General features: G+C 44.9%; 1 protein-coding gene across 2 annotated transcripts in view; it reads left to right on the forward strand.

The window, feature by feature from the left end:
* Positions 1–25,812, forward strand: part of DMD (dystrophin) — a 4,652,165-nt gene that overhangs the window by 1,909,376 nt on the left and 2,716,977 nt on the right. For both annotated transcript variants that reach the window (XM_086934537.1, XM_086934536.1), the window contains one exon: positions 9,975–10,083. In XM_086934537.1, the coding sequence (XP_086790663.1) occupies positions 9,975–10,083 (109 nt within the window). The remainder of the gene's footprint in view (positions 1–9,974; positions 10,084–25,812) is intronic.

The following is a 25,812-nucleotide window of genomic DNA, read 5'->3' on the forward strand; positions in this document are numbered from 1 at the left end:
AAACCATCAAAAAACGCAAAACATTAAATGACATTTTTTTTTAAACATAAGAGAGAAAAAAAGACCTTAGAGTTGTGACCACAGTTAAAAAGCTGACAAGTAGTACAATACATGTAAGAATAGGCAGCCAGCAGGTTATTTGCTAGCTGCTTGGCTTAAATCAATTTTTTCCAGTTCCTTTGCTGCTATTTTCCAGAATTTTTTGGCACTACAGGAGAGGGGAATCGAAAGCCCTCCAAGACATCTGATGACTGCAGCTCTACATGTACTTATCTGTTCATTCCTTAAAATCTCTTGAAGAATGGATTTGCGGGTTTTCAGTAAAAAAAGGGCATGGACATAGTAAATGTATTAGTTACTCCTCCCCTTGAAAACAGAGGCAACATGGCAGATGGCCATGTAAATTTCCACTTTGGGGTCCAATCCTTTGTGGGGAATGATCCCATTCATAGCAACATCCGGTAATGCTTTTTGTGGTAGGAGAGGTGTTCAGTCGGATACTGTTGCGGCTTTAGCCTCTGGTAGGCCTTTATCACAGCCCAGGCATGGTGTGTTTTTGCGAAGATCATTTTATCAGTTAACATAGAGGTCTGCTTGATTGCGGTGTTCACCATGCTTTTAAGTGCAAAATACTTTACTTTTGTAGACCAGACCTCCTATAGCTGTAATGCCGACAAAGATTCCTTCAGGACTGTCATGGTCGAGTTAGCTGGTCTTGCTTCATTTTCAATCTCAACCCAACAGCGGTGGGCTAGAGTGTTATCTTCTGCCTCCCTCATCCTCCAATAATATTTTACTAAGGCGCCTTGTCTGGCCATGATCTGATTTTTCAGTCCGAATTCTAAACTGATTTGTTCTTGTGAGGTGTAGAATCTCAATCAATATCTAGAGCCTCAATATATACAGTCTTATCCCCAACAACCCACTAGGAACCAAAGATGTCCATCCACTCCTGGTCCCATGGCATTTCAAGTAGAGTTCACAACAGGAGTACATAGGTCCCCCGATAGGCATTTTATTTCCCCCATACCTTGGGCCATTTGCGCTGGCAACCCCTGCATTCATAGACCACTATTCTGCTTGCATACACCAATCAATGTCCCTCTTCCATATCATATGATAAAATGTGCCACATTTCTTGGGGCAGAGCGCCATGTCCGTATTACCCATTTTCACCAATGTCATAGCTGCTTAGTAACATTTATGGAGGATCTTAAGCTGTTTAGGTGAAAACGTGCGTGTATAGCCACCTCTCAAGAAAAGGTAAAGACCTCATTCCATTCATCTTCCTGTAAACCCCCTAGGTCTCACTCCCAGGCCTCTCGCAGTCGGGACATAGTATTCCGGTACATAAGCAAAATTGCCTTTTTGCCAAGGTAGGTATCTACCAGCCTATCCTCATGTGGGGTGGACTCAGGAAGGCCCCTCTCTTTGGAACCACTTTATGAAGTGCATGATGAATTTTCAGATATCTGTAGGCCCTCAGAGGGTGCCATTTGGTATTTGGTTTGTAACTATGCAAATTGGAGTATCTCCCCATTCCTCCACAAGTCACCCACTCGAGACTAGCCTATGACGTCCCACTTATCAAATCCCCATTGGAGGGTCAGGGTGCCTAAGCATGCGATGTCCCTCAAGGGGGTGGCCTGAGTGATCTAACCTCACCAGCCCATAGCCGCCGGAAAATGGTGAGCACCTTAATATTGAAGAGGAGTGTGTGATGTGCCTCCCGTAGATGTCTCACAGATAGCCCCAAGGTTGCATGTTTCTCCTATCTATCCTGTAGGCCAGTTTGTTCTTTGGGAGGTGAACCCAGTGATTAACAATGATGGATTGTGATGCAGCCCAATATTATTTCTGGATTTTGGGGAAAGCAATCCCACCATTGTCCTGACCCCTTGTCAATTTCCGGAGTGCTATGCGAGGGGGCTCGCCTTCCCTGAGCAGTGCACAGCCAGTTCTATAGGGAGGCCAATAGGGCCCATTGGCTTTCATGACGCCAAATCATGGATGGCCTGCGTAGCCTCGCTTTCCGTCAGGTAGTCCTCGAGCATCTCTATCAGTTTGCGAGAGTTCCGGCATCTGAATGTCGGCAAGCAACTCTCGAGATTCATTGATCGTGGTGTTTGTGCACCCTGCATCGCAAAATGCGATGCAGGGTGCGCTACGAAATTTGTTTTATTTATTAAATTGTTTACTTAGCGTCAATTATCCATACTCCAGTTTTTAGCACCCCCTACCCTGCCCCTCCCCCGCCCCACCTCTCCGCCCCACCGAAACTCCATCCACGGGCCGTGGCTGCTCCAATAAGCATTAAATGTTCACTTCATGAAAAACCTTGTAATACGGACATCCCTACATAATTCAGAACTTGTAAATCAATAATCCATAAATCATCTTTATGTCTTGTCTCACTTACCATTCTCAGGGCCTGATTCACAAAGCGACTTACAACTCATAATGTTTTGAGTGTGGACTCTTCGTTCTCGGGGCAGACTTTGCAAACTCATAGTGGAATCACCATACGTCATACTGTCTGCAGTCAGGCAACGTTTCATACCAGCTGCAAATAAAAAGAAACATTTACCAAAACAAAATGCCACAATAAGGCAATTGGTTAATGAATTTAGGAAGTATCAAAGCTTATAAAAGTTTTCTGTTGAATAATTGAAATCAGTATTTTGAAGTTTAAATCAACAGAAAAAGGCTACAATCTCCCAAATTTACAAAATCTCTTCATTGGAGTCATGCAGTTCTAGGGCCAAGTGCAGCTTGTCCACTTTGACTGGTCAAAGGTTTCACCCTTGGATTTTCAAAGCTTTCCTTTGGAAGAATCTGTCCACCCGTTAAACCAGGAAGTTGTATCTGGCTTCGAGCCTGGATGCAATTTCATTCGGAAATTTAGAGAATGAGGCATCCACAAAAAAAGAATACAGCATGGAGCACAGGTGCCTTTGAAAAGATTAGGCTACAGCTGAGGCTATCTGAAGGTAATTCGGCCTTCCTTTGACCAATCTTTATTTGTAGTTTACGAACCTATTTAGGTAGGAGGATGGTCCATTTACAGCCTTCACATTACTTTAGTAGTCCAGATCAATGGATCATCCTCCATACTTGAAAAGAAAGAAAATGCTTCTGTTTTAAAAATCTGAAGCATTTCTTTTTTTTTAAATCAAATTTAGGATGTGAGGTAGGAGATTCCTTGTCAGCTAGAGTTCGATTCTTTTTTATTTCGCTGTAACAGCAGGGAACACAGTGTTCTGACATCACAACAGAACAAAGTGAAAATATACTGCACTAATGATGCTGTCTGTTTTCACATTTGAATGTTGCTGGTGGCATAAAGCTGAGCCCTAAGTACTGATCAGCATAGACGAGACGGTGTAGGAAGAGGGACAATTTCCCCTTCCCAGCTCTGTCTTTACCAGGTGAGTGTCTGATTTGGGATCACACTGGACATGCAAACATGCAATCCTGAAGCAGGGGGTTCAGGGTGTTTACCCCCAGTCTGTGCCCCGAGAGTGGCAGAAATCCCAGTAGGTGGCAGGTAATTTCGCACATTAGTGTTTTGGGGGGGGGGGGGTGTAAACCCCTGGGCATATGACTGGGGTTCCTGCGGGCAAATCAGTGTTTCTTTCCCACTCTAAAAGATCACAGAATGGGCTATTAACATGCAACCGCTATTCTTGAAAGTCAGACTCTTAAATAAAATCCCAGAATCCTGGAGAGGGTCAACAATTGTCCCTATATTTAAAAAAGGTGACAAAATGGACCCTAACAACTACCGACTAGTAGCCCTCCTCGACAATGATGCAAAATACTTTGCGGGAACCCTCTTAGAGGAGATAGTGCTTTGGGCGGATTCAAATCAGATCATACCAATGAACCAGACCGGATTCCGAAAAAATACAGGTACAACTACCACCATTCTGGCCATCTCTCTAATGATTGATGCAGCAAAAATAAAAAAACTGCCGCTGCACATATGCTACATCGATTTTAGTGCAGCGTTTGATAACATCGAGAGAGGCAGACTTTGGGGGAAACTGGCTCAATGGGGATTACCGCAGCCGATTCTAAGCATGCTGAAGCTTCTACACTCTGATACTTGGGTGCAGGTGAAGCTAGGAGGCGGCACACATCTGTCATCTAAAGTCTTCACCACCAAAGGCCTCAAGCAAGGGTGCGTGCTTGCCCCGATATTGTTCAACCTGTTTATGGCGGATCTATCAGGTTTACTCAACACATGCAACTCGCATTCCCCGAGGTTGGGAGGGAAAATCTTGAGCAACCTGTTGTATGCGGATGACGTCGTGTTACTCAGCCACACTTACATCGGCCTCCAACATTTTCTGACCCAAAATGAACAGCTACGCTAAGGAAAATAAACTTAAAATAAATTTGAGCAAGACACGCACCATGTCGATCAACACCAAGAAGAAGATTCAGAAATCATGGGCCCTAGGCGGCCAAAAAATAGAGTCTGCACTCATTTACAAATACCTGGGAGTCCTCTTTGATCGATATGGCACTTTTGCACAACAAAAGCATGAAGCGAAAAGGAGAGGGGCGTGCATTGCCGTCACAATAAAAAACATAGCCAATCAATTGATGGGGCCAATTCTAACCCCCTATCTGAGAGCTATTCAGGCTAAGCTACTCCCTTCTATCTGCTATGGCAGCGAGGCGTTTCGTGGGAGAGACTCCAAGAACCTGGACATAATCCAGAAAAAAGCTTATAGAATAATGTTTTCGCTCCCATCCTATACATCGCCTGCCCAACTCAGGCTGGAATTTGGTTTGCAAAAGCAAGTTGTTGCCAGACAGGGAGCATACATCATCTGCTGCCACAAACTTCGCTTGGCTCCCACCAACACTCTAAACTCGCTGCTTTGGCAAGATATTCAAAACAGGGACTCATCCCAGTCAAGATCCTACCTGCAGGAAGCCCTGGGAGCAACCAATCTAACTGCGATCTGGGATATGTAACTTGGGCATAACCAATTCAAAAAACGAGTCTGGAAAACGGTCAAAACTCTATCCTTACTAGAGGATAAGGCCACATTCGCCAAAAGAAAACACGATTGGATGACATTAAATTTGTATAAATCGTTGTCATCACAACCATACTTTAGTCAGGGCTATCCTAAGACCACAAAACTGAAGTTCTTGAAATACAGACTAGGGGTCTTGCCAAGCAGCGAGCATCTACCACCATGGCTCAGGAGCAATGGCCACGAGGTTTGTCCGCTGTGTAACATAGACATGGGCGACATACTCCATCTGACCTGTCTTTGTGAAGAGTTACAGCCAGCCCGTCAACAGCTTTTAAAGGGCCACTTCAAGCAGCTAGGGATTCGCACGAGAAGGCAAGCAGTGCTAGCCTGCCTGAACCCTCTGAACACGAAACTGAATTGTAGATATGTTAAGTTCCTTGCAATGATCGAGCAAAAACTGCCTAAAACAAAAACTTTCGATCAATGATATAGGCAACAAGCAGGCGGCCTACAAGATGTAAGGGAACACGCTGCCCCGCCATAAGATAAATATTTTGCTCAATCAGACTGGGTTTTGTAGTGGAAGCTCATTATTTAAGGGAACATGTTGCCCCGCCATAAGACAAATACTTCCGGTCATTCAGACTGGGTTTAGTGCACGCTCATTATTGATGATTACAATGTACAAATTTTATGATATTTTAAAGTCTTTTTCTACTGTTTTGTATAATGTTTTTGCACTGGTTTTAATTAACTATGCATAATAATAATAAACTAAATCCCACTCTAAGAGACAGATAGGTTGTATTTACCCCAATTTTCCCCTGAGGAGTTGGGTTGAAAGCCCACTAGGCTCCAGAGAATTGTTCACTGCACTCTTTTTGGGGATGAGCCCCTGGTCATGGGTCTGTGCTCCTCCCTCTTCCTAGGCACACGTTTCTTACAACCTCCCATGCGCCTTTCCCTGAACAGGCAGAAGTCCCACTGGACACCTGAGAACAAATGGTCCAAAAAAAGGGGTGAGTCATCCCACCCAGATATCGGGCTGTGCCCCCACCCCAGAATGCCAACCCCAACAGTGTTTTTGCCACCCTAGGAGGAGATCTGGTAAGTTTATCCCACATCTGCCCCCAGGAGGACTAGAACCTGGGGTAAAATAGTGGAAAGAGGTGGGGCCTCCCCACTCAGTCATTGAGCTATGCCCCTATAACAGAATGGACCTCGCAGTTTTGCTTTGCTTCCCGTGACAGATGGGTGGAGTTGACCTCTAATCTTCTCTCGGGGTGCAAAAAGGCCACTAGACATAAGGGATATATTTTTTGTTTTAGGAAACTAATATTAGGTGGGCTGCCCTGGCATTAGGCCTATCCCCATGCCTAAACTCCCAACAATATTTCTGCCCCCATGGGGCACAAAGTATCCCACAAAGTATCCCCATCCCTATTCCAACTAAAAAGAGATTTAAATTTATTTTGGAGTGTTATTTTGGCATATGGCCTGCAGAGTGTGGGTAAGTCCAAATGTTCTCCTACTTGCCTGGCTGAATGACTGAACTTTTCAGGCCTTAGCTCATCTGCTATCCAAGGAAACCTACTTAACCGAAAATATTTGAAAACTAGACACTCAGGGGAGGCTAGGGTGGTGAGCCTTGTGTGGATCCATCAATATCTTAGCATAATGCCCTGCAAACCTCAAACTTTGCCAAAAATCATCCTGTCTTGAGTAGTCCCTGATTTGATGAGTTCCTGTTGAATGCACTAGGTCTGGCCACACAGTGAGGTATCGTTTTTACTAGAAGTGTGGAAACACTGAGTGATGGGAATTTTGTGGAGCTCCACAGATTTTAGACGTTTACATTACAAAAATGTGAGCGTAGTGTGTGATTTTAATCAAAGTTTGCAGGGCATTGTGGGCATAAAAAACATTCTAGGGATCATTGCAAGGTGCACCACCCTAGACTTTCTTCGGTATCTAGCTTTCTATAGGTTAGGTTTCTATAGGTTCGCACCCGAAAACCACAGCTACTTCCATCCCCAAAATGGGTATTTTTATTTCACAAGAAATGTTGATGGTTCCATGTTGTGGTTTGGGGTGTTTGTTTTGAGTGTGCTATTTTGATCAGCACAAGAGGGGTAGTATTTCTATTGGGGGGACATGTAGAAACACAGAAAAGTAGAAAGAATATTATTATGAGATACATTTCTCCCCATTATTTCCTTCAAAATTAAGCCAGTGTGCAAGAATGATCACAATTTGAAAATAGTCCTGTGAATCTCATAACTCGAAATTCAAACATGTTGACATTGCCACTGTTCCTAAACTCGATATCTTATGCTCGTATAAAAAAAAAATACGTTTCCTTCTTACTCATTTTTAATTCATTGGATTTTACTATATGAATTGCTTCATGGTTGGTACATGTATGAAAACCATTTTATTCTACAGCTCAGTTGTTGGCTTTGGTGTGTTCTTGGAAAATCAACATACATACCCCACAACTAAATACAAACACAGCTACATATCTCTGCGAACATAAGAGCCAGACAGATGTGAGGGTGTATTACTTTTGTAAATCAGCCATTACATAAACAAATTACAGATTAAACGTTGTAACCAATTGGTACTTTTTTCTGCATATTTTCATTATTTTATATTTGAATGATTAGTTATTTTTGAAAACCATGAAAAATCTATAAAATTGAACCCTTGCTGAATTCAGAATTGTATTTAGTGTTCAGAAACGTAGAGCTTTCTGGGTTCATCCCTAGGTTTCAAAAGTGTTACGACCACAAACTGCATGCAGATTTAACCCAAAACAAATAGGAAAAATGCATTACTGTTTAGTAAAATGCAAACCCTCTGTTAAAAAACTGGCTTTCTTTTACAACTCTGCTTTTTCCTGAAAGCTCAAAGATGATATCCTAACACAAGAAAACTTTTAAAACTTTTTTAGATGCCATATTTGGGGAAAGAATACACTTTGCAGAAACATGCACTTTGGGAAAAGAATATACTGTGCAGAGTTACACACACTTTATCCATTTTTTTATTTTTATTAAAACAACAATGATGCTATATTTTGGCTATTTTCTCTGTTTCCACCAGGAGCATCAATAAAACCTGGGTTTCTCTAGGCACAAAGTGTCCCAAACATCAAAAAAAAGGCCTCAGCATGGAGAGGGGTGGTCAGAAAACCCTCAGTAGTTGAGAGCTCAATCCTTTTGTATGTTCAGTCTCAATATCAAATTCAGACTTCGTGTGGTAGACAGTGGTCCTCAACGATCAAGCCGGGCAGGGTTTGTGGAGATGAAAACTTCTCTGAGTGAGTCAGCTAATGAGTTTGTTCCTTTTCCCTGGGTCCTCAAGAATAAATCCACAAAACGTCAGATGCTTTATTGCTGTCAATAAAGCAGAACCCAGCCTTAAGCTGCACAACAAGTCTCAGGGGTGCTTCCAGTACTGCACAAGTTAAATGGGAAGCCTTCCAAGCCCATATTGCCCGAGTCATCACAGTTCGAAAGCTTCCACAGCAAAGCAATTGGGTCCATTAAGGAGAATTATCGGCCCGTGACAAGTCCTTTTCAGGTAGAGTGACCAGGCGTCCTGGATTTTCCAGGACAGTCCCAGTTTTTCACCAGCTGTCCCGGCAGATTTCTGGAAATGTAGTTCATATCCCAGTTTTTAGAGAGGGTCTACTGAAAATGGTGGGAATGCCCGTTGTGGTGGGAGGGATCTTTTTATGTTTTGCAAAGCAGGGAGCGTTAGCAGCTGTTATAATAAAGCTATTTAATTAGCAGGCATGCTACTGGCTTTAAAAAAGTTTTTTTTTTATGTGCTTACTCCCTCTTCTGTAATTTTCTGCTAAGGAGCACTGTCATTCTATGTCCTCGGTTGAAGTAAAGTTGTAGTCCTTCTTCTATTTTTATGAAATGTCCAGTTTTTTTACCTTAAAATTCTGGTCACCCTATTCAGGGAGAGCTTCACTTAGTGACATCATGGCGACAAGCCCCCCCCCCCCCCCCGCCCCGTTAGCATGCTTCCCGCAAATAACACACATCACACAATCGGGTACGTGGTAGGGAGGGAGATGGCGTGTCCCCTGGCAGCACCACGTCGCGTCCCTGATAGCAAAGAGACAGGGAAAATGGCGGCGGGGCCTCAAGTACCCCGACCCTGCCCCCTTGCCACACCGGACGCGACGTCACCCGTGCCGGGCCTGGCCTGGTTTAAACCCCACCTCCCGGATGCAGAGGAGAGGGAGGGGTGGAAGGAGATGTGCGAGGGGGAGCCCATTGCCACTAAGGGTGCCGCCCTCTTCAGTGGCCCCCTGCGGTGGCCTCAATCAGCTGCATTTCCTCAACTATAAAGTTGGTTCAAAAACATAATGCACATGTATTAAACGATGTGGCACTGCGGTTTAAGCAAGGTCTTCAATAAAAATCGAGCAACAGAAATAGGTACATCGTGCGGGTACTCCCTACGTGGAATGAACATTACATTTTTAACCATATGACCCCAGAAAAAAGCCCAACCCTAGATCAACACAGTTCTTTTCAGAATTTGTAAATAACATTAGTATTCGAAATTTTCAAATAAACACAAATTATCGCACTTCATATCTAACCTGCATAACACTGTGTATAAGTTCATTCATGTTTGCTAATCTGCTCTGGACAAATCTAATGGCAAACCCCATTGGTATCCTTTCAAGTTATCCACCAATAGCGGGAGGCACGAATGGATTCTTAGAAATCAAACTATCATTTATATTAAATAACTTGGCAAATGCGGAATTATTACAGGTCAAATGATATTTCTCTTCTTTGCAATGTAATTATACCCCCTCTTGTGTGGGCGAGCAAAACAACGGCTCAGTTTAAGAAAAGTACATTGTGCCTATTTCTGAAAGAAAAAAGTCGCTGTTTTTATTAGTCTGCAAACATGAAAAAAAATGTTTTTTTAATGTTTTTATTACAGAGAACGCTGGATGACTTGGATACGGACTGGCACACAATACATTATTTAATCCTGGAGCTAAAGGCAAAGCAAGCTACAAAACTCCCCAGTTATATGTCTACCAGTGTCAGTAAGTGAAACAAATGGAGGCTTAGTTTGTTGCACCAGCCAGTAGATTTAAACGTGTGTTAAGCCATGATTCATCTATGTTGGAATGTGTTGTCCAACTATTATCATATCGTTTAATTCCAGCTTGTCTTTTTAACTGCGCAATATTATTGTAAATTACTTAATTCCGAAACATTTATTGGTAAACACTTCAAAAAATGCATTGGGTTTATTATCACAGGTAATGGTTGTAGAACATTTCTCTGATGTGTCTTTTGTTTCAATTGATTCTCACTCGGTTGTGATGGACGTTTCTCCTATTTTCACAGTAGCTTTCGGCCCTCAACATACGAATAACCTCCAGGTCAAGTGCTGATAGGATAAAGGAGAAGGGGGGAGAATTAGGATAATGAAGACAAAATGAGCAAAAGCAGAAGCTGGGTGGTTGCTATGCGTCATAAAAAGGAGGATTGAGATACTGATGTGTACACCTTATAAAAACCCAATTATACACAAAATGGAAAAGAGCTGCAACATGGAGTTAGGTCCCAGAAGCTAATCAAAGCTTTGCTTGTGGGTCATGGTCCATCTTTTTGGTGGGACAACCCTGCCCCATTGACCCTAAGCACGCTAATTGTCAGGCATCAGGATCAGAACTTTATGGTAATGAGCTGTGGGGTCATAGAAATGTGACTACTTTAGTGGAAGGTGAAAGTTAGTTTTATGGGTGACAATTGGCTTGTCTCCCTATTAGAACCCTGCTACTACCCCTAAGACTTTATGTGGAGCTTAGATATATATAAGGACTGGTGTACGGTCCATCTAGGTCTGGGAGAGGGTCTGGGCCACACCAGCGCTACGCTTATATCCACAAGGCCTTGAGGAGGTGCTCCGCATCCCTGGTTCAGGAAACATTCCCTGGCTTAGGCATGTAAAAATAACTCTTACTAAGATTGTGGGTTGCCTCTGTGGAGGCCTGTATCTTCACCAAAGAATCACCTAAGAGAGGCTACTGGCAATGTAAATTGGGCAGCATGCAAGGACAGTCCAGTTTGGGTTTCCTGATATAGTCCTTCCTCATGTTGAAGGATGGGTATGAGGAAGAGAGGTTCCTAGATAAAATAGAACCATCAGATGTCTGGAATCTCTTTGTGCAATTCAGATATTTTGACCCTGCAGCTCCATTCTTTTACAGCTAATTGGGTGCAACATTTTATTGTGACAGCAAAGTTGTGTCCATTCTGTAGCAACTCCGCAGGAAATGCAAAACATGCCTTATCCCTGATAACCTTATTCCTCATTCCCTGCTTACCAAAGCAGTAGGAAACAATGGATCCTACTACTGTCTCAATATAGGTGACAGAGAACTTAAAAAAACGATGAGAATTTTAAAACAGATACAAGTCAATGTGTAGTCTTTGCAGTTTTCCAGTTCTTGATGGCATTGTGGAGAATTGGACAGAAAATGTCTTCCTCAACAATATTGCAAGGCGTCAATGTCTTACCAGCTCTGAATTTCTTTAGGCCTCACCTCAGATTCTTCTTTAAAATAACTTTTATTAAACAGAGGGGCATATGTACAAGGGATTGCGCCACTGGAACGTCGCTTTCTTTTAATGTTCCGGTGGCACAATGCCCTGCACCATGTTTACAAAGCAGCCTTAGGCCACTTCGCATGGCTTTATGCCGGTTAGTAAATATGGTACCCTTTCACGCAGGTATCTGCGCAAAAGGTTTGTGCAGTTCGTGTCACTGTGGGTCTTCCACTACAACACACATTGCTTTTTGATGCTGCCCCTGATTTACAAGGGTGGGCAAATCTGAGGCTCCGCCAAAAACGAACGCCATGCAAAAGCAGGCATTAGATTGGCGCAATGAGGAGACATTTTTTTATTTCTCCTCGTTTTCTCTACTTCCTTGTGTGCTGCATTTTTGCAACACACTCAGAAGCAGCAAATCACCATTATTGTTTGTTTATGTGCTGGAAGGGATGCCTTCCTGCACATAAACAATTATTCCTGCTATGCAGGCACCCTTACACTATGGTGCAAGGGTGTTTGTGTTGCCGCTAGGCAGCTACATTTAACACCAGAGTAAGGATAAAACACAAGGGTGCGCTGTATTCTTGTAAATTCGGCACATTCGACATATTATAAATGATGCAGTGCAGCGCTGCAAAGTTTTCCACAGCTTCCTGCTGCGTCATTTCCTTGTACATATTCTCCAGAGTTTTTAAAGTTGTATACATGTATTGGTTAGGAACTGCTTATGATATTTTTTTCCTACGAACCATTGTTTTTAAAGTTGCATACATGTATTGCACAGATTGTTTAGGGTATTTTACGTCTTTTACATATGTAACATATTTATTGACGTTTTTATCTTTGATCATAAGTAATGTTGCTGCACTGTTTATATGTACTTTGAAGGCAAAAGATAAAACAAAGTTTACAAAAAGCTATTTGCCAATCTTTCCTGACGCAAGAGAAGCGTTTTGTAAGTGAGGCAGAAGCTGCAAAGAAGCTACAAATGCTTTTGTAGAAAACAAAAATGAAACCACTAGTAGCAAATACAAAAAGCGACCAATGACTCGTATTAAACAGTGGGAACTCTCTAGCGCACTGCAGCATCAGTAAAATGAGAGCTATAAAAAGTCCTACAGCTTGCATGAACAAGTAATTTAAAACATTGAGAGAGAGAGAGAGAGAGAGAGAGAGAGAGAGAGAGAGAGAGAGAGAGAGAAAAGAGAGGGAGAGAGAGAGAGAGAGAGAGAGAGAGAGAGAGAGAGAGAGAGAGAGAGAGAGATTACCATTTATAATGCCTCGAAAGCCCTAGTCCTATGTCATTGGGAGGGATGAGGGGGCAAGCTAGTCTGACAACCGTTTTGTGTGTGTAAAAGGCCGCTTTATTGAAACAAGTGCACATCACAATTTTATTCAACTGGCACTTTGCCTTACAAATCTAAAACCTCTCTAAACATCAAGTTACCTGACCCCTTGCCTTTCCTCCCCCCACCCCTACGATCCGCACATGATAAAAATCCCCCCACCCTTCAATATACAATATATAAAATTCAAATACATTACATAATACACAATAATACACAATCTCATCCCATAGCCTTTGAACTTCCTAACCACCCAAAACCTTACATCCTATCTGTCTTCCTGCAACTGTAACTAACGAACTCCAATGTAAAACCTCCAACCTGCTTAACCTTTCCCCATTCCTGTTCACCAACTCCCCAAACTTAACGCTAAACTACCAAACTCCAGCCAAACTTGGCCAACTTCCAAAACAACTCCGCCAGCACCTGTTCCAAGCAACAACATACAAATGTAACCCCTATGCACCTGTTCCAAAAACGGGCCAAAAATCCAAACCCTAACCAAAACGACCTCCCCAAAAACTCCTGCAGCCCACGGAGGGTGAGCGGGGACAAAAAAGCCAGCCACCAGGTCACCAGAATCTAAAATGGTGGCTGGGCAAGCGTAGGGGACCCTAAACTGCTTTTGGGCTGGTATTCAAAATTGGGCTGCCTTTGGGCTACTCCCCAAGCAGCCTAAACCTACAAAATGGCTGCCGCCATCTAGCCCCCACCCCCCTCCCAATCTGCCCGGGGGGGCAGACCTCACGATGCTAGGCTGCCCCCCAAACCTCCCTTGGGAGGGATGAAGGGGAAAGCCCCAAACTTAACGCTAAACTACCAAACTCCTGCCAAACTTGGCCAACTTCCAAAACAAGTCTGCCACCCATCAAAAGACAGGAGGATAGGTGTCTACACCGCCTCCATCTTTTCCTGTCCCCCCCCATTGCGCCGTCAATCAACCAAGGCACCTCCACTCTCTAACGAACTCCCAACAATCTGGACAACACCTCCCTCGATTCCAACAGGTAAAGGTCCATGCCAAGGTGAGACAAGTGAACCCCTCACCTCTAAACAGCTCCGGTGCATCATAACGTATGTCCTTATGCAAAATCCTCGAGAATCCAAGGTGCCTGCAAAACCTCACCATCTCCACATTGACCTTCCTCCATGCCTTATCAATCGCCTGAGGATGCACTGCGCCTCTCCACACCCGGCACGGCACAAACTCTGTCCAGACCACCACGCAACCAGCCCACTGCCTTTTGATCTCCTCCAAATCCCGCTTCATGGCCCTCATCAATACCAAACCAGTCTCTCGAACCATGTAATTTTTCCCTAAATGGAGTACCAAAACATCAGGACACCTGCCCGCCATTAGCATTCCATTGAGTGTTGACACCAATTCTCGCCACAGCATGCCTCCCTTTCCTTTCCAACGAACATTAAAAACATTAGAGTTGAAACCCAGATTTTCACCAAAGTAGCTGGACCGTGCCTGCACCTGGGCCCTTCTAACAAACGAATGACCCACGATCCAAACTGCCATATCCCTGGCGAGGGGACCCGCCACCGAACCTGAAATGAGAAACAAAAGTAAATACAGGAAAAACATACCCACCGCGCGCGTTCAGTGGCTCGAAACGCATCACACGTAGCGCCAGTAGCCTTCCGACGACCATCTACCCAACTGCATTATGTCGCCTTGCCCCCACCCTTGCCTGTGCGCCTCCGATGCCACGTCAATCCTGAATGAATGGGTGCCAAAGTGCCTCCCGTCCAGACACAGCTGATACAAAGCCTTGCGCAATACAGCCAGCAGCTGAGATCCCGGCGCCTACCGGCCGTCCGCATGCCGAAAAACCGCCCCCTCCATCCGTGCCGCAGACCTCAGTCTCAACCCCACCTCACGGGGCATCTCCCACCCGGAGCAACCGCCCGCAATGAGACCCAACGACCTACCCCCTCTGATCCGTTTTTTACTTCCGCAACCACAAGCGCACTTTGGACTCCAGGAAAGAGACCTCAGACCACAATACCTTTGCCTCCCCTTTGCTCCCAGTAATTCAGATGCCCGGAATGCCCCCACAAAGATCAAAACCATCAGGGTGGCAAACAAGCAACTTTCCCTTTCATGAAAGCACTCCCCCGGCAAAACCTCCAGGACCCGATCCAGCAACACCAGCGACAAAGGCTGTCAGGCCCTGCACCCTCTCCCACACTCTTGTGCCCACCCTTCCAACATGCGAGAGCCGAGCTCCCCCACCGAGGGCGCGTAACCCCACAGGAGTTTCCCCATAAACGCGATCCCAGCCAGTTTTCCCGCCATTGTCACCCGCGTGAGCCCCTTGTTGATTAAACACAGGATGAACTGAATTACGTCCTCCTGTGTCCCCCTCCCTGGAGCCCGCCACCTCGCCCCGGACGCCAAAAAGTCCTCCCATGCTGTCATGTACGTCACCTTCGTCAAATCTGCCAAGGACCCTAAAACCAGCTGCAACATCCTGTGTTGCCTACGTTTCACAGCTGAGGCGGGATGCCGATCGGGTCCCGATACGCGTCCTTGGCTAACCCACGGAATCTCCCCCACTGCGAACGAGACAAAGCATCCACTATTTCATTGTCATCCCCAGGCACATGCACCACGCGAAAACCAATATCATAGCGCAAGGAGCCTAACACAAACACTCGCAGCAGCTTCAGCACCTGCCCATCCCTGGCTGACTGGGGATTGACCACCTCCACCACTGCTATGTTGTCCACGTGAAAAGTCACTCATCTGTGGACCAGAAGCTCCCCACAGAGTGAGACTGCCACCACCAAAGGGAACACTTTGAGAAACGCAATACTCCTGCCCCCTCCCGCCCATTCTGGGGGCCACTTCTCCGCTCACCACTTCCCTTGCCAGTACAATCCAAAACCGCTGCATCCGAGAAGATTTGAACATCCCAGACCAGGTCTTCCCCCTGCTGCATGGGGATCCTGTTGAAATGCTGCAGCAGGAAACGCCACATCCGCAAGTCCTCCCTCACCCCCGCGGGCAGCCGTATGTGGTGATGTGGCGGCTTCCACCCCGCCAAAGCCCTGCCCAACCTCCGGCAAAAGGTTCTCCCTACAAGCACCACTCTGCAAGCAAAATTGAGGTTCCCCAACAGCACCTGTATTTCCAACACTGTAACCTTGTGTCATGCCGACACCACCTCCATCAGCTCCAACATATGCTGCTTCTTCTCCACTGGTAAACGGGCATCCATGGCCACCGAGTCCAGCTCAATCCCCAAAAATGAAAGCGCCGTGCACGGCCCCACTGTCTTCTCCGGTGCAAATGGCACACCCAACTCCCCCATGAGCTCCTGAAACCTGTCCAGTGCCTCCTGGCAGTCCGCGGAGCCTGGGGGGCTGATCCAAAAGAAGTCATCCTGCTAGTGCGTGACACCTTGGTGACCCGTCCGTTCCGTGAACAACCATTGTAAGAATGTACTGAAGCACTCAAAAAGTGCGCATGACATCGAGCAGCCTTATGGCAACGGTTTGTCCACATACCAGCGGCCGTCAAACTGAATTCCCAGTAGGCCCCAATCATCTGAATGGACTGGAAGCAGCAGGAAAGCCGACTTGATGTCACACTTCGCCATCCGTGTCGTTGCGCGCCCCGCCACCACCAAGGACATGGCCCCATCAACGGAGGAATAAGACACTGTGGTCTCCCGTTCATCAATGTAATCATTTACGGAGCCACCTTCGGGCCATGACAAATGCTGAATGAGGTGAAACTGCCCCTTCTGCTTTTTGGCACGACCCCAATGGGAGACACAATTAACTCCTCCAACGGCCAATCATAAAAAGGTCCCGCAATGCGGCCCTCGCGCACCTCCTTTTCCAGCTTGCTCCGCACCATCTCCGGGTGCTCCCTGGCAGACTTCAAATTGTCAGCCCACCTCCACAGCCTCGGCCCATTGTAACCCAGACAAAACCCCTCTTGAAACCCCAAACGCGCGGCGCCCCCTACGTCCGGATAATCCTGCAGGGCCGCCACCAACCGGTCCACCCTAACCAGAGTATGAGCACTTGGGCCCAGGCCCCTTATCACCTCTGCCTTCCCCTAATGACTTCTATACCCCCGCCATGGACCACCTGCCGTACTCCGAAGTCCCCCTTTTGGTTGCCCCGACGCTCCCCAGCACCCGACCAGGGGGTGTCCATATTTCCCACAGGCAGCCCAAACCTACAAAATGGCTGCCACCATCTAGCCGCCACCCCCTCCCAATTTGCCCGGGGGGCAGACCTCGCGTTGCTCAGCTGCCCCCCAAATCCCCCTTGTTCGAAAGTCAACAAGTTGTCCACACGCAGGGGTGCATAACACCAGACACAGAGGGATAAGCAAAACCCAAGTTTGATGTAAAAGTGACAGTAGCCTACTTTATTAGACAGGCTTAGCTATTTGTTTTTTAAGAAAATGATTTCCCAAAATAATTTATTACTATATAAAAGGTGCAACATTTTGACATATTCAAATGAGGCAAGCACACTTAATCTGGCATACACTTTCCACAATTTAGATCTCTAATATTTAACATTTTTGATAACCTGCTCATGCAAGGGGGAGCAGGTGGAGGGGATATTGCTGCTCTTCCTTCTTTGCTGGATGTGTTGAGGTACAAAGAGTTGTCAATTTGGCTTATAAATTAGGCCCTCTTGCTTGCGTTTTACCCTTGGTTGTTTCTCAGATGGTGAAATCCTACCGCTGAGCACTCACAAGAAGGTGCCATTCAACGCGAGATACACAAAGGAAATGTCCCTAGTGTAAGGAGACATATCTGCTGGATACTTGTCCCAGTACCAAGGAAAAACAGAGGTGGCTTTGTTTGTCCCTTTATCACGGATTGAAGATTGGTCTGCACTCAACACACAGTGCGAGCCAAAGGAAAAGGGATCAGTTGTATAGTATCTCAGATTAGCGATTTTGCCAAATTTCCCTTGATCTTAAACTTTGGGTAAAATGAACTTAAAGGTTTCTCTAGTGGTTGAAGACCTTTTTTTCTCTAATGCAGTTAACCATTTGAGGTAATGTGGCAGGCTCATCAAATCACCATTATAGACTCCCACTCTTTCTCTGCACTTCTAATCATCAGCAAAGACAACAAGGCTGAGGGAAGCAAGGTTTCTGGGTGTTCTGGATGAAGCTAAAGCTAACAGAGCTTGGAACTCGTCTTATCATGTCTTGTATGAGCTGCAACATGAACTCATTATGTGGTTTATTTATAACAATTTATATAGCTCGTCACATGATCCCTAAGGATATCAGAGCCCTTTACACTAAATAGGAATAATGGTAATACATTGCAGGGCCGGCTTCAATAAGATTAACCAACATAACAGTTACCAAAGAAGGTGGTCAATAGAAGGTAATACAATAAATGGTACATAGTGAGCAAGCGGGGAGCAAATGATAGGCTAAATAAGAGTAGCACCCAGTGAAGGTCGTAAGGTTGTAAGTCCCTTGACTTGGAGCAGATGATCCAAATCCATTTAAGGTAAGAACTTCTTCATAAGGACTCTTTTAGCTTCCAAATTGAAAGCAACCGTGGAGGAGATTCTGCGTAATTCTGGTGGAAGACAGTTCCAGATCTAGGGGGCAGAGCCGGAAAATGCACAGTGACACATCCTCTTTTTGCTTAAGATCTGTGGTTTCAGGAGGAAAGAGTTAGCACTTCTTGAGGGTCTATAGCCTCCTGATAGTTCTAGCTTTTGCGCTAGATAGCTTGGGGTTTTGAGATGGAGGGCTTTGTGAGACAGGCATGCAATCTTTAGCTGAATTTGTGCTTCATAGGGCAACCACTCAAGGGATTTTCGGACTGGAGATATGTGCCCATTTCTATTGGTACCCGTAACCAATCTGGCAGCAGCTTTTAATGATGCCTTTAGTGGGGCCAATGTATATTTGGGTAGGCCACAGAGCGTAGCAATGCCATAATCTAGTCTTGACAAAACAAGCACTTGGACTACCTGCTTGAAATCAGCTTGAGGGTGGAAAGGTTTGAAATTCCTGAGTGTCCTTATCAGGTGATTAGCTCACTTGCAAACATTGCTGATATGGTTCTTCATGTTCAGATGCTTGTCCAGGGTGATTCCGAGAGATTTGGCGGAGTCAATAATGAGGGGGCCAGTTGAAGGCAGTAAGATGATTCATCCAAAGGTCTAGCTTGGGGATGTGGTTCAGAGGAGAAATGAGAAGGAATTCTGTTTTGGAGGTGTAGAGCAGGAGGTGGTTCTCAGTTAACCTGTTTTGAGTAGCTGTGAGAGTGGTGTTGAGTGATATGAGGTTATCCGGGGAGGAGATTTTCAGGTAAAGTTGTATATCATCTGCATACATATGGAAGAGAGTGTTTGAGGAGTTTAGTGCATTGGGTAAAGGTTCCAAGAACAAGTTGAGGAGTATAGGAGATAGGGCTGATCCTTGGGGGACCCCCATGGAAACTGGAGAGGGCTGAGAGATAGAGTGGTTCGCCTTGACTCTTTGTGATCTGTGGTGGAGGAGGGACGAGAACCATTTCAACACCAGACCAGTGGGGCCCATTCTGTTCTTCAGGATGAATAGGAGGTTGTCATGATTGACAGTGTCAAACGCAGAGGAAAGGACAAGGAGCATTAGGAGGCAGGATTCATTCAGGTCAAGCATTTCAAAAATGTAATCCATAACGTGAAGTTATATGGCAATGAGAGTGGGACTAAGTTCAATTGCTAGGCCACACTAAACATGCCCCACTGAGGTAGAATATTTGCTTTTTAATTTGTGTCATGGTGAGAAAACCACAGCTTCTAGTCACCAATTATAATTTGACCTTATGAAAGGTGATGATTTTGGAATCCGCTCGTGTTTAATACTGTATCAACTGACCGTATGTATTACTTTGTCAAACCAATTTGTTTAGTTTACCACATATTGTTTGTGGCAGAAAAAGTAAATAATATTTCATTCTATGCTTTATATAAATACCTTGTGAAGCAGGCAGCTTTGTTATCGTTTTATTCAAAATAATCATGCAATTAACCATGCAAGTTAATAGAAAACATCAATCATAGTTTACAAAAAATCGATAATGCAAATGTCGAAGTTCTTAAGGACATAGAATATCAAACACATAAAAAAACTATCCATTTTTGTCAGGGAACCAGCAGAAATGTAAAACTGAAAGACAAAAATTGTGTGTAGATGCTGCTTAAGTCATCACAGCAGGATGTTCTTATAGAGGTTGCACAGAACCTGCCATGGGTCACAAGCTCAAGCCCTAGAGTCACAGGTGGGGCGTCTTTCCTCCCCTAAACTACGTTCATGCACTCCGACCGTCTTTGTTACATGTCCTAAATTCATGTTTATAAACTGTGAATTAAAAACAATTTTTTTCGGCAGATGAACCGATGAACCGATATATAAGTAAAATAAAATGCGCTGTCATTCCAAAAAGCGCGGTGCAGAAATTAAAGATTGATTTCCTATTTCATTCCAGAAAGATTTCCATCTCGAAGCTCACATGAAGCTTTGATTCATAATTTTTCTGTATTTCAGTCACTTTTTTCATTTCTGTTATTGAAATATCTGTCGCTGCTGCTATCTACTGTTTTAAAATGAAATCTCATAAATATGTTAGTCAAATATTTAAGCTCCTCTTCTGAATCCTTTATTCAAAAAGACAGCTCCATTCTGCTCCTAGCCTTTAATGTTTAGTGCTTTTCATTTTTGAAAGAATGTTTATTCTTTTATTTTCCTTTATGCAGTGGTCCTTTAGAGTGCCCTCTCGTTTCTGAAAGGTGAAAGATGAGAGCATCCATCACAGTGTAGTGTAGCATTTGTACAATATGTACGTGTGGTATCTCCCAGGGAATCTACTTATTATTTTTTGCAGTCAGGACATGTCCATAGATCAGACAGAGTGCATTGTGCAGTAGGTAACTTAGTACTACAGTTGTAACTATCAACACACAGCGAAGTGCAATTAACAAACCAAAAGCCGGAGACAGTCACTTCTCCTCTATTTTCTATGTGAGATCTCCACAATGGTTTGTGTATGTGTTTATATTCTATAAGAACCAGTCCAAATTCTCTTCATACCAAATGCAGCGATGCTAATCCCATATAGATTGGACCAGTACCAATATTGAGGCAAAATTGCCTAAACTGTCATTTCAACGTATTCTTTAACAAGAACATGGGGGAGAAAATATCACTCCGTTTGGCACCATTGAAGTGTCGAGACAGAGACCAACCCCCCCCCCCACCCCCCCCCCGGCACTGAAACATTTGACTAAGATAGGCTGGTAGTCAGGTGACTATGTCCTGAAGAGACCCTAATAAACACACAGGTCGAAACGTCACTGAATCCTCTTTTATGAATTTTTTGTGTAATTTAACTTCAAGGGATTTCACACTGACGTATTCAAAACCTGTTTTTAATTTTATAAATCAATGCATACAGCCAGTGGGAATTGTACAGTGTCTTTTATCTATGTTGTTTGTATATATAATCACCATTGGAGCACTTTGCCATCTGCACTATGATCACTTATTTTGTTAATTGTTACACTTGATTGGAGTCAAAACATTACAAGATGCAAACTGCATCAGTACTGTGTTTTATCTACCTTGTCATCAATTTTGGTCCGATGAATATGTCTGAGTAACTCTGGCCTTCTTTTAAGATACATAAGAAGGTACCACTTTTAAATGAGTCCCTTAGGGCAATTGTTGAATTAATACATACCTACCCTGCTCCACATGGGCAGATAGGGTTGTCCTTGTTACTTAAACACATATTTGTCGCACATGTCACACTGGTACAGATTACCATGAAATTGGAATTAAGAGATGCTCACAATGTTAGCAACTCCATGAATAAATGACTTGTAGTATGTCATGCTGCTTTTCACATATTTGGCATGCAGAGTGCAACAATTCAGCTTGCATTTTGTTGTGGGAATTGGTATATATGAAAGTCACACCAATTTATAAAAATAGAAAATATTTATATGATTGAAATGACACCAAAATGACAAAAAACCAATATAGGGAACTGGCAATATGAATATTTAACACCTTCGCTGCTAAGGCAATTCCCCTCCTGTGCTGGAAATTGCTATATTTCATTGTTTTATGACGAGCTGGGCTCGTCATCAGCACACGACCACTGTGCACCATGACGAGCCCAGCTCGTCATCAGCATCGAAAGGGTTAAAGATTAAATGCTTTCTTGTTCCTAAAAGGGCAAAGACAAAGTTTCAGACGGACCGGGATGGAGCGATTCGATGAGTGATGGGGCTTGGTCAACTTTTTATCTTGGGACGTAGCCACCTTTTTGGAGCTTTTTCTCTCAACGTCAAGCGAGGCTCCTTGCCAGGCTGGGTTGAAGTTCAACAATGGTGGCTTGCTACCAAGTGACGCCTTGGCGACTCCTAGAGGTCTTGGTTCTCATTGTTGGTGCCAAAGAGCTCAGAAGCGTTCTGCCCAACAAACTTGGGGTTCAGTCTGAGTCTCCGTTCAACATCGCCGGCTTGACTCAACAACAGGTTGGGCAACCTCAGGAGCTTTTTATCAAAAATTCTCCAAATGGTCTCAGACTTCTGGATCTTCTTCCATAAGGTCCTTTGGGGGGTGGGGTGTTGAAGTGTCCACAACACCAATCCAAGGTTCCAGAAACCTTGAGTTTCACCTTTGGAAGTTGGGATTACAAGACCCACCGTGCACTGGTCAAATCCTTCAAAGTTCAGATGAAGCAGGTCAGCTGGGTTCTTCTTGGTGGAGATGATGGAGGTGGAACTCTTTTACCCTGTTACTTTCAGGGAGTCCACTCCTTAAACTTTCAGAGTAAGCCAAAGTCCTTATTTTGTTGAAGGCCAAAGTGTGCAGCAAGTGCAGTACTTAAGAGGGCATGTCTATTGGTGTAGACCAGGGGTTCAGCAGGGAATTCCTTCTTGTTTCTTCCAGGCAGGGATCTGATTTGCTGAGAAGCTCTCCTGTATTTATCCAGGTGTACAGGCTAGCAAAGAAGGGAATACCCCTGACCAATGGGGTGTAGGGTGCCACCCTCTGTGATGACCTCTTCAACTGAAGAGTGGCATTTTCGTGTCCTAGAAGGCACTGTACACAAAAATTCAAAATGGAGAAAATCTCTCTGGGAGGTTCAGGTCTGGCTAACCCAACCTTAAGGTGTGGCTAGCTTTCCTTAAAGCTTCCCTTCCAGCCCCTCTGCTAATTCAATTACAGGGACTCCCATCTGGTTAGAGTGCAGGAAGTGGGGGTGAGCCTGGTTCCTGCCCTTGCTATCTTTCGCCCTTTAAAGACCCGTTTGGCTACCCACACCTTTCTGCCTTTTGCTCTGAAGCTGGATATCTCCTCCACCAGATGTCTTGTTGTTTCCCTTTCAGGACACTTCACACCTCATCATAGCAGTTTGGCCCAGCTTGTCAAAGGCTGCTCAATCTGGAGAGGCTGCTCCTGAAGGACTGGGTTCTTTAAGACCCAGCGGTGCCAGGGCACAACACCTGAAACCTTCGTGGGTAACCTGCTCCGGCATACGAATCACAGAGACACGGGACACTTCCTTCGACGTCAAAGATTCAAGGTTTATTTACTGCAGGGAACACAGAAGTCACGGCAAGTACACCACGTGCAACTTGGGGAGACTGCTTCAAATTGGTTCTGTGGATCGCTCCTTTTATACAGTTTTTACCCATAGGACAACATGATACACAAAAGTTTACAACCTGGTTCTCACCATTATCCCCCAGAGGGGTCGCTTTGGTCACTTTGAAACACATGAGGTCCGGAACATAAGTGCGGAAACATTTGGCGGTTCCCAACTGTAAAAACCCATCTTCCCACCATTAGCGAATTCCAATCAGCAGTAAAACAGATCGAAATAGGAACAAGGACAGGTGTAAAGGAAGACGGAGACAGTGGGGAGATCGGAAAGGGTGTAAAAGGGGAGGTATCGGGAAACACGAGATACAGGCATCAAAGGGACGTGCCTAATGAGATGCACGGCTGAGACAATAAGTCCGTGCGGCAAGATGAGCCTCGAGCGGCGCCATCTGCTTTACAGTAGCATCCCCCTCGTCATAAAGACACTTACAAAGAACATGTGTCTTCCGCAAATATCTTGGGAGTCCCAGGGTCGCGAAGCGGACATCGTCCGTTCGCTGGCTACTTTGAGGGCAAGAGACAAAATGGATGCCGTATCTAAAATGGAACCCGTGGGTACAGATGAAAAACCCACATAACAAACGAACGGTTTAAGTTAGCACAGCGAAACTGCGCACGCTTACTAAACTCGTCATTTGCGGTTCATAGATACCACACTCGACCATATTCGTGCGAGTCGAAAACACCACTTACAATTGTCACGGAACCTCAGACGCTCCTTTTGCCCTCATGTAGGCAAGCACTAGTCGGAATCATATTCGATATTCATCAGACCATCGAGATGTTGCTGTAGCATAGCTCTGTCCAACCGAGTCCCCTTGGTAACAGGTGGTTGTCTTATACACGTTGTAGCACAGAGGCCACATAAGGCAGGACCACACTGCACACAAAGGCAACACGTGAACAGGACCACTACAACGACTCCGATGATCATCAGAATCTTCCAACCCCAAGTCGACATCAGGCCCCAAAACCACCCAAGTAGCGTCCAATCCCCTACATCCACGTGTATGGATTCGGAGATCTTATGCAACCTCGAGATGGCTTGATAGACAGTAGGAGCATTATCTGGAATAAAAATGCAGCAGCTCGAATGGATCACCTTACATACCCCACCCCGATCTGCTAAGATGACATCTAAAACCATACGGTTTTGTAACGTCATAAGTCTATCCGCCTGAAGTTCTGTGGTGATATTACCAAGGGCACTGGCAGTAATATTAGCTGTCGATTCTACCACTCGAGTCAACTGTCTCAGGTTCCTACTATTGACCATAGGTCCCCAAAACGGGAGGAAACCCTTGAAAAAGTCTCCTGCCTCTTGACCGGCAGTATCCTCTTCGCTAATTACGCCTCGTACAACTCTAGTCTTATGATAATCGGCATCTACAGTGAACGTCGGAGGCAACAAATTTGCAATGAAGCATGAGCCCATGAAGTCAGCGGGCAACCATGCATATGCACGATCATAACAGATAAAGTATGTGCCCTTGGCAGCCAGAAACACAGGGGACGAGACCATCGGCAGTATGTAATTTTCAGTGCAAGCACTTGCTCCAAGTCGGGCTTGCGATCTTCGACCACGACCCATGAGACAAAAATTACCAGTGTGGGGTACGACCCATATCGGAGGCGAGCTTTTAAGCTGCTTTTCGCTAGTGAACGCACTATATTCACCTCTACTTAGGACCCTATAGGCCTGTACCTCTTCTTCAGGAATAAGCGAAGGATCATAGATATCACTATCTAAATCCTCTATTGCTATCGACAAAGGTTTTTGATATGAGGTAGGACCAGAGTAGGGGGAACGTGGTTCTCGAATGGGGTGGAAACCCAGTGCGCTTCGAAACATTGTTTGAAATGCTCGAGCTGACCCTTGGGAACTATACAGTAACACCAGATATGGAATTCCCTTATCCGTAGTATGTGGCATCAACCCACACACCCAACAATTAGTAGTGTTAACCACTAACTGATGCTGATGAAGGAGCTGAATAAAGGAATTATTGCGGAATTCTACACGTCTAGCCTGCTCGTGTTCCGGTAACATGTGAAAGGAATGGGGAGAAACAGTAGAGGTAAGTTTAGGGTCAGGAGTAGGAGTAGGTGTAGCAGAAGGCAAGAAGTAAGACATCGTATAATACACCCCACCCGCCAATAATGCAGAAGCAGTCAAGAATAATACAAAC

The sequence above is a fragment of the Lissotriton vulgaris genome, chromosome 8 (assembly GCF_964263255.1).
Source record: "Lissotriton vulgaris chromosome 8, aLisVul1.2, whole genome shotgun sequence".
Taxonomy (NCBI): Eukaryota; Metazoa; Chordata; class Amphibia; order Caudata; family Salamandridae; genus Lissotriton; species Lissotriton vulgaris.